Here is a 10,339-nt window from a genome sequence, read left to right on the forward strand (position 1 = left end):
GACACCCTTGAAGGTTAAAGATGGACTGGTTGTCTGAGCCCCTCAGTCCAGACCTCATCACTGGAGTAGGTCCTCTGGCCTCGGTCAGAACAGGAACATAGGCGACGTCGGTCCAGGGTCTAGTCCGTCTCCCCCCATCCCCCACCCACCAACCACCACCTCCTTTTTAAGAAGAAACTCCTGAAGACAGAGAAAAACATAATCTTCTGTTATTTTTCAGACTGTAGACAGAGGAGCGTGTTACTCCAGCCTCACCCTAAACCCTTCCTATTTGTCTTCCCTTATCCCCTTCCTTTCAGGCTCTTTTTCCCCAACAACCTGATTTTTTTCTTCTCTGGGCCAGTGGCACTGTTTGATTATTACTTTCTCCTTAGATTCCCCCTTTTTCCATTTTCTGCCCCCAATCGTATAGGTTTAGGGAAAAGACTGGGAAGAGAGCTAGGTACTAAAGAGGATGCCATTGAGATGGGGGTCAAAGGGCAGCTGCATGATCCCCAAGAGCGAGCCTGTCTCTGAGACCCTGGCCCTGCCTCGATCCCATGGGACCCATGGTGCTCAATGACCTTATAAATGCTAGCTTGTATCATATCAATTGCCAGTATTGATCATTCTGATTCTCTCTCTATACCACCAGTGTTCCCAGAGCCTCTTTCTTCTCCTGCCAGGAGAAGCAAAATGTGTATTTCAAAGGTCCATTTAAAGGCTGAGAATTCCCAGTCTTTGTTAACTAACTTGGAGCCAAATAGGATGAGGACCCAGTCGGGCCACCTACATTTTGTTTTTTTAACATCTTTATTGGAGTATAATTGCTTCACAATGGTGTGTTAGTTTCTGCTGTATAACAAAGTGAATCAGCTATACATATACATATATCCCCATATCTCCTCCCTCTTGCGTCTCCCTCCCACCCTCCCTATCCCACCCCTCTAGGTGGTCACAAAGCACCGAGCTGATCTTTCTGTGCTATGTGGCTGCTTCCCACTAGCTATCTTACATTTGGTAGCATATATATGTCCATGCCACTCTCTCACTTCATCCCAGCTTACCCTTTGGGCACCTACATTTAATCTGAGGAGCCTTGCTGCACCCTCAGCCCTCACCATGTAGATGGACGCTGTCTTCATTTAGGGACAGTATTTTACCATTACAGTTGTTTGCCTAACACCCAGGACATCATTTTCAGAGCAGAACATAATGTCTCACCCCAATAGTAACCTTATTTACTTGTATGTAGCAGCCAGTCCTTTTGCTAGCAAATGTGTCTTTCTCACCTTCCCCTAAAATTCGGTCCTTAGACGCTCAGGACATAATAGTAAGCCAGCATCTTTTTTTCAAAGTTGTCGCAGTTATTCACAAAGCATATTCTTCCTGTTATAGAAACTCGTGGCTTTGGTCAGAGTACAGCTCATGCTTGTCAAAAAACAGCCATGTCTTAATAAGCACTGAACTCACAATGCAACTTCCAAAGACTAGACATTCATTCATTCACTCGTTTGCCACCTGCTCTGTCACGAGGAGGTGGATGCTTGCCATGTGTGCCTTCCTAGAGCCTGCAGACGGGCAGGGAGATGGACCCGTCCACAAGCCGCTGCAGGTGGTGGGGCGCACGTGATGCAGGAGGCATTCGGGAACCTGGGGATTGTAGGCAGGTGTGCAACCAGCCGCGGGGCAGGACCAAGGCAGCCTCCATTCGAAGCTACAGCCTGAGGGATGAACAGGAGTGAGGCAGCTGAGAGAGGTTACTGGGGGGTCGGAGTGGCTGACACACAGACATGTGAAGATGAAGACAGTAAGTGGAGAGAAATAAGCTGCAGGAAGGTCAGATTATCAGGGGCCTTAGAACCACGTTTATGACTTTAGAAGTGGCTGCACTTGCTTTTCAGAAGCCCACTCAGCTTGTGGGCTGCCGGACAGATGGGGTCTAAGCAGGACCATAGGCGAAGGGACCAGTTAGGTGGCTGCTCTGATGATCCAGGATGGAGATGATGGCCAGGACCAGGAAGGGATAAGTTAAGATAGTTCAGAGGTGAAACTGGCACAGCTGGAAATCGATTGGTTGGCAGGGAGGTGGTGATGGGAAGGGAAGAGAGGAGGGCGCTGTGCCCAGGATGCTGGCCTCAGCAGGTTGTGGGGGGCCAACCCCAAAGGTAGAGGGTCTGAGGAGCTCTCACCGGGGAGTGGAGATGGGCTCCGACTGTGGAGCTGTGGGTCTCGTGAGCTTGTGAAACACACACAGCCCGTCGGGAAGCCCTCGGGCAGCTGAGTGGACGGGTCTGGAGATGTGAGGAGACTTGAGGGTCATCGATACGCAGACGGTGTTGGGGCAGTGGAGTGATTGGAGCTGCCCGGAGAGAACGTGGCGGCGAGACAAGGACCCTGGGGAGCAGTCACACCTCAGAGATGGGTGGAGAGTCTGAGCCAGTAGGAGAGCGTGGGCCCGCGGACGGCCGCTTCAGAGCGGAAGTTCAGTAGACAAGATACACAGAGACAAGGCTGAACGCTGAAATCAGTGACCTCGACAGGTGGGGTCAGAGCCAAACACCAACAAGTTTAGGTTGAGGTGACGGCTTGGGGACGGTGCCTGAAGGATATTTGACTGCAGGGACAGAGATGCAAGGCCGTGCGTAGAAACCCGTGGGGGGGGTGCGTGGTTCTTTTTCTAAGATTAGCAGACCCGAGCATGTTTGCATGCCTGTGGGCAGGATGCGGTGGGGATGGGAAAGTAGAGATGCAGGAAGAGGGGCCAAGAGGGAAGGCCAGGGCCCCTCAGGCTGCGGATGCGGAGGCGCTGGCCATTGGCGTGGGCTGTCAGCTTCTCCGTGTCACCGCAGGAAAGGGCATCTGGGGTGGGTGGCAGGAGGCTGAGAATCATTGCCTCGTGACTTTGTTCTCTCTGGAAAGCAAGCAGCTGGGTCGTCCGCCAGGAGTGAAAAGCCCTTGACAGAATTCTAGTTTGAGGAAAGTGTAAGGAGCATGAAACAGCCGCTGTAGAAAAGCAGAATTTCCGGGGCATGGGGGAGGGGGCAGTTCGCCAGATCCTCTGCCCAGCCCTGCATTCCTGCACCGCTGACGCCCCGTCATCAGGCAGCACGGGACCGGCATCCCAACGGGCTCCCGCAGACTTGGGATTTGCCAGGCTGATGGGATGGACCCCAATGGGACAGAGCTGAGGATACTGAGAAGTTGATGAGCTCTAGGGGACCTGGAAGTGGCTTGAAACGTGAGAAAGAACAGAAGGGAATGGAAGGACAGGAGCAGGAGAATCAAAGGGAAGGGGCTGGATGGCCCATCCCATTGCATTTCCCCTCACGAAGCCCCAGCTTGCTCCACGCCCTTTCCTGCTTATTGAGTAGAAAATGAACCTGAGCTCACCCCTCCTTAAGTGTCCCCTCATGGGACGACCGTAATGAGGGCAGGTCAGGGGGACAGGCTTTAAGAGGTTTGAAGAGGCCTGGACAGTCTCAGAAAACACACACCGTTTTCTTTTCTCTTATCTGCAGGGTTGTGAGCAGCCCCTCCCCCCAGGGGAGGCAGGAGGCAGTGCGTGTCCATCCACAGGGAAGGGACTCCCACTCCCAGCCAGGCAGCTGCCCCCAAAGAAATGTTTTCTAGCCCTTAGTAACCGTTGTCAGGGGAAGGTGGGTAACACCGATAAAAATGCTCATTTATTCCATGTTTCTGACTTTCTTTTAGGGGGGCTGAACTTTTCCAGGCCACGATTGTAAAGGCTGTAAAGGCAAGAATTGAGGAAGAGAAAAAGTCAATGGACCAGCTGAAGAGGCAGTAAGGATGCTTTCCTTTTATTGGGGGTTTGCCTGGTCCCATTCTGGCAGCTCTCAGCTCCCAGGGAGCCCCAAGCCCTGAGGAATCCATTTGTGGTAACTTTCACAACTGCCCAGGTGTTTGCTCTGGGTGTTGACTGAAATGGACATGGTCCAAAGGAGGAGAGCATCGGGGTGGGGGGAAGGGGGCCGCCATGGGCAGTCCTAGTTCAGATGCTTACTCTGGAGCCTTGGGCAGGTCTGTCGAATTCTCTGAATTCCAGTTTCCATTTTTAAATTAGGACTCACAGTTCTACCTGAGTATTGGTAAAGATTAAACAGTTAATGGATGAGACCGGGTCGTTCCCAGTAATACTCACTTGAAGTCCATCATATCTGTGGGTTACGTGAACAGATACAGAGTTCTCACTTTGGAAGGATCTTTAGCGACAATGTAATCCAGTCTGTTTGGGAAGAAACTGATGACCCATGTAATAGATGACTTAAAATCCACAACCAGCCAGAGACAGTACTAGAAATACACCCCGAATTTCCCTGTATCCAGTTCAAGGCCTCCTTTCCCACCACACCGTTCTGGAGAACTCAAGTAATGGACTGACTCCACCCAGGAGATCTGAGAATTATTTATTATTATTTTTTTTAAATTAGCCCACTGAAAATAATTATTTTCTTAGAGTGAAATTTCTAGCAGTAAGTGGAACCTCTGAGGATTGCTAGTGCCTCACATGTTTGGGGCCAGGTTTAACAGCTGATGGCCATAGAATTCAAAACCTAGCCACTTTCTCTAAGAAAATGGAGATACTCTGTCAGCCCACCAGGAAAATTGCCTGAGTTTGCTAGGACTACTTCATTCCATCCTGACCTCATTTCCCAGCTTCTTTCCCTGTGCAAAAATATTTGCCAGTAAAAATTACAGTATCCCATGGCATGGTTATTTTCACAATCAAAGATATGAGTTATGTAAAACTATATATAATGAAAATACAGTATGGTATAACTATTACTATTGTTGTTTCTAGCTATCTAAATCAGGTCTAGAGAAATAACAAATTTGAACCCACATGTAGAATGTGTTCCGAATTTCCCATAAGTGAGACCTGTTACTATAATTCATGTCACTGGATTTTTCCATTTGTTTAAGAATACATCCTCTCAAATGAGAGGTCAGAATAAAAAAGAACGAAGGCAGTGATCATTGCAAAAGACAAACTGAAAATATTATTTAAGCTGCCCAAAGCAGAAATGTCACTTAAATCAGTTTAAAAACTTGGGCAATACATTCAGAATTTTAAGAAACTAAATTAAGAAATGAAACCTTTCACGAGGGCAGATGTGGGAGAAAAAGCTCAGCATTGCAGTTTCTGAATAGACTTCCTGAATAAACAGACAGAAAGCTGCAATTCAGCATTTTTCCAGATCCAATAAGAGATTAGATTTGACATGGAGAAGAGTTGTAGGGTCTGATAGAATACTCGAGAACATTTGAGGAGCAACGTGCTATTTACAGAACAGTTCTCACAGACATACATCTTTTCACCTGACCTTCACAACAACTATGTGAGGCAGACAGTTAGTATCTAAAAAGATAAGAATGCAAAACCTGGGAGAATAAAGGATTTATATTTCATAATGTGCTGTGTTCAGAATGGCTTTGGTACAAGGTATAAGTGGACTTAAAGTATTTAGCATAATTACTATTGATCATATGATTGAGCTAGCATCTGTGTAGTGCAAAATAACATGGGTATAAAAAAAAAAACCAAGGAGACACGTGTTGCTAATAAGTAACCATCCACAAGTCCCAAATGTTGACCACTTTGTCCGTGATTTTAGCTGTTTGCATAAAAGTGTACAGGTAACTATGGGTGTGTTCTTGGCATTGCTGCTGCTGTTTTGTTGTACAGGATGGATCGCATCAAGGCCAGGCAACAGAAATACAAAAAGGGTAAGGAGAGGATGCTGAGCTTGACTCAGGAGTCAGGGGAAGGCCAGGACATCCAAAAACTCTCTGAAGAGGATGATGAAAGTATGTTGAAACATTTCCTTCTTAGCCCAGAGTACCTTGATGTTGAGTAAAAGCATGATATTGGGTAGGGCTGTGAGATAATATTACTTTTCATTCTGCCAGTTTTATCAATGTATCTTTTTAACTCAGCAAGTTTTATGTTCCCATTGTGAGTGGGATGTGTTTGTTTGTTTCATAAAGTACATATTTAATGAATCTATGACTTTACAAGTATCCCCCAGTTCAACAAGACGACTTTAATATAACCTAGCTTCTGTTTCATGGATGTGTGATTCTGAAGAAAATAGGATGGGTTTGCTTCATTTGTTCCTTTAGGGAAGATATTTAAGATATACAGTCTACTGTTGCCTTTGATTTCTATAAATTTTATACAAAAATTAAATATGTAGGTCTCTGAATAAGAGTAGTTAAAATATCATTCAATTATGGTCTGTTCCAATGAAACTTAAGATGAAATACATATTTATTATATCTAATTATAGATTTGTTATATCCAATTACGTTTAAAAGTTCTTTTTAAAGATGTTTGCATGGTGGTTTTCTGTTTGAAGGGAATAGAGAAACAATGTATGGTATTCTGCCAGTGCATAATATCTATTTATCAAGAGTAAATTTATATTTTTCCAACCATGCATTAAAATGATCACAAGAGAAATTTCTGGTTATTGGAATTATGCATTTTAACAAATTATTTGCCACTAAATTTTTCTATAATATTTGGGTGATGCTTCTTTTCTGTTAATTCCATGGAAAATTTACTGTGAGATGCATTTTTGACAGATAATCCCTTCGTTATTATATTTCTTCATATGCCCTCAATTACTAGAGAGAAAGTGAAAATGTGGCATTATGTTAACAGAATACTGAATATTTACCTTGTGAAATCGGCTGCTGATCCACGTAAACTTTTCAGATTCAGCAGAGTTTCTTTTCCTGACTTCTGATATACTTTTGCAACTTGTCTAGATTTTGACAATTGAGTTGTTAAAGCGTGGTTTTCAAAGTTTGTTTTCTCACTTTCTAAGAATTAATATTTGGACATATTTTATTTTAGGAGAAGCAGACAAACAGAAAGCCAAGGGCAAAAAAAAGCAGTGGTGGCGGCCTTGGGTTGATCATGCTTCCAGTAGGTTTTCTTGATCCTCTTACAATTTCATCGATTCTAACCCTTATATCCTTGACCAGAATTCAGGCGTCCCCATGACCTGTGTGTTCCATGCATGGTTTGACGCTTGTGACTTGATAGGGGGTCAGAGGGTAGGAAGTGTGATCTCTGTGGGTCTCGGAGCCCGAGAGATGGAATCGTCCAGAGCAATCAGCTGATTACCCTGTGGCTTACGTGCTCCCAAGTACCACTTATAGGCTCAGAAAGGGAAAAGGGGTTGATTACTGTGTTATCCAATGCTGAGGTCCAGAGTTCTGCTGAGCTGTATTTGTTTCATGGCTGACAACCCTTCTTAAAAATGAGTTTCAGCTCTTCCTGGGACTCTGCTTTAAGGAGAACCGCTGTATTCGGAGTGTCCGTGACCCTCTTTGTAAGGCACTTGACGTGAATGCCAACAAGCACCAACGCCCTCCCCGCCCCCGCCCCATTCCCAGAGCTTTGATTCCATTTGCATGTAAAATTTCTGGGCAATTTATTAAACATAAAGATGAGGACACCTTAAAACACATTTACTTTCTCACCCTGCCTCCTTCCCAGTTTCAAAACAGCTCTAAAACTACACTCTAAATTCAATGCCCTACATGTGGCTGGCCTCAGAGGCACCCGCAGCTCAGCCAGGACCAATTCAGAGCAAAGTCAGAAGACGGTTTTGGAAAAGCAGAGCTTCATAGCCACACAGAATTGGAGCATTTCCCCCGCTGATCACAAGAAAAAAGAAAAAAAAAAAAAGGATGAGGCATCGTGGAACTCAGTGGCTTTATCTGCTCCGCTGAGCAAAGGACACAGCACTCACTATTGGCGATGCTATTCTAATGGAATGATCCATTTCAATCTCGCCCTCCTTGAATTTGTTAGAATATTGAATAATTATTAATTATCTTGCAAATTACTCATAATGTCTTCCGCCTTTTGTGTCTTATATTGTGTCTCGATTACTGTAGCTAATGTAATCATACAAGTAATATCACCAAGGTCCGTAACATCAACAGGGTGATATTCAGAATCACTGGAAAATCGCATAGATCAGAATCCTTTCCCTCACCTAATTCTTACTGTCATTTAGATCTGGTATTGGCCTTTCACCCAAGAAATAATTTCCTAAAATCAACAAGCCAATCTGAGGAAGTGATATTCAAAATTTGCTCAGGATACCTGGATGTAATCAAATGTAATCCCAAATATTGAATTTTAGCACTATGGTATTTAAAAAATCCATGAGTTCTAAAGAGTTTCATTTTATTTGCTGCTCAAGTCAAAAGACAAAGATTCAAGATGAAATTCCGTGTGACTCTTACGGTCCACTGGCGTGTCAGTCATGCTAACAATCTCATAGTGCAGATGCTGTGTGCCGATTTCTATCAAGTCACAAGTAAACTGTGCCAATCTTTCTGTTTTAAAGGGCCCTTTGCTAGTTTAGAGAGACCTATCCATTTCAAAATGGTGTCATACTGATGTTTTGTCCCTTCATCCGGGGGTACATTCCCACTGCAATCATTGTGGTTCTTTCCTTTGCTCATGTAAACATTGCCTTTTGGAAGGAATTGGATATGGTCTTTGATCATCACCTTATGAGTTGGTTTTCCTTGAAAAGAACTTCTTCTGAAGGTTATTGACTTTAGATGTTCTGATTCATTTCACCCTCATTATATCAAGTTCTTGAAGGCTGGTATTACACTACCTGTGCCTGTTACAAGACTTCCAGTGCAATAATGCTGGGATGTGTGCCACTCATAGTTTGGAATCAGTCTGACTGTGGCGTCAAAATTTTTCTACAAAACATATTCCTTTCTACAAGCTGGTGAGGAAAGGAAAGGAATTGACATGACATTTATTTTGTAGACTGTGACGATTTCCAGAACTTGCCTGGAAGCACTTTATTGAAAGCTCTTTTTCTGATCTCTTGAGTCACTGGGCTTTTAAATATTCCTTAGGGGTGCTAAGTGTAAGAATAAGTGTCTTTGGAGTGCCCTTGTGTAAACCCATTGACGACGTAATAATGCTGTTACGTTGTTCATATTATCGGTAAGCATCTGAGATGCTTAACATGGTCTGTAGGGGACACCCTCTCAGTTCCATATCTATGTGCACACAAACCATTGCATCATTGCTGTTCAATGATACCTTCCATCCTCGTGTAGTGGGTCTCTGTGTCAATTCTGTACAGCCTAAGTCAGTGCCAAGTGTCACTTTATTGTCAAATATCTGAAATAAAGGGCCAAGTTCCTTTGGGATACAGGTGGTGGGATTTTAAAAGTCATTTTCACACTCAGCCGTCAGCATCAGCATTCATGGTACATATATGGAGCCAGGCTGGGGCAGGATAGCTATCAGAAACCAGAAACGTATATATAAGAGCTTCTCTACTTATCATTAGCAGATAGAACTTCAGAAAATATTCTCTATTTCCTACTTTTATTTCAATAACAATTTATAAAGGAATTGGAGACTTTTAAAATACTTCCTTGTTTTTTTGGTGTGTTAATTGTACTTGTCACAGACAAATTGGCAACATTTTTCAAATAATAAAAATCAGTGTTATGACTGTTTGTGATGAAAAATGTTTGGACTCAGTATCCACATGAAAAGAAGTTATTGAAGGTATGATTGAATACAATTGAAGCTATTGTTGATTTTAGAGCCTATAATGAGGGTAAAATGTTCAACATTGGAAATCTCGGTTTTTACCAAATGACCATGAGACGTCAAGTCCATGTGACTTTCCCTCAAATCTCTGAGCTTATCTGAAGCATTACTTTCATGGTCGCCCTCACTGTCCAACAGAATGCTGTGACTTTGGTTTGTTCTTGCTTATTCTTACATTATTTTGAATTGCGTTTATTTCCTCAGGCTTAGGCCCAGTCCTCTGGGCCTGGTTCATTCTTGAAAATAAAAATAACAAATTACAGTGCTTCTGTTCAAGGATATAAGGCCCAGTTCATTCACACTGCATCTTCATGGTGGAGGCTTCAGATTTGTCTGAAATCTGGGCAAAATTATTCACTGTTGTGTTTAGTGATATTCAAGCAACTAATTTTCAACAAGCCAAAGTTCCCCATGACCTTACAACGGATAAGTCCAAAAGATAAATAAAGACATCACATGATGTCATCCAAAAGACACCTCAGCATTTGAAAACACAAATATAACTTGAAAATATGAATATGTTTTCCTGCAATGATGGTACAGTTCTTGTAGCATCAGAAATGCACATGCTGAGGGGCTTCCCTGGTGGCGCAGTGGTTGCGCGTCCGCCTGCCGATGCAGGGGAACCGGGTTCGCGCCCCGGTCCGGGAGGATCCCACATGCCGCGGAGCGGCTGGGCCCGTGAGCCATGGCCGCTGGGCCTGCGCGTCCGGAGCCTGTGCT

General features: G+C 44.0%; 1 protein-coding gene across 1 annotated transcript in view; it reads left to right on the forward strand.

Annotated features, from left to right (window-relative positions):
• The window catches only part of PIEZO2 (piezo type mechanosensitive ion channel component 2), a 219,362-nt gene that overhangs the window by 157,405 nt on the left and 51,618 nt on the right, over nucleotides 1-10,339 (forward strand). The window contains exons 29-31 of the mRNA XM_055080794.1: nucleotides 3,694-3,783; nucleotides 5,687-5,808; nucleotides 6,863-6,934. Of these exons, the coding sequence (XP_054936769.1) occupies nucleotides 3,694-3,783; nucleotides 5,687-5,808; nucleotides 6,863-6,934 (284 nt within the window). The remainder of the gene's footprint in view (nucleotides 1-3,693; nucleotides 3,784-5,686; nucleotides 5,809-6,862; nucleotides 6,935-10,339) is intronic.

Source organism: Physeter macrocephalus, chromosome 19 (genome assembly GCF_002837175.3).
Source record: "Physeter macrocephalus isolate SW-GA chromosome 19, ASM283717v5, whole genome shotgun sequence".
Lineage (NCBI taxonomy): Eukaryota > Metazoa > Chordata > Mammalia > Artiodactyla > Physeteridae > Physeter > Physeter macrocephalus.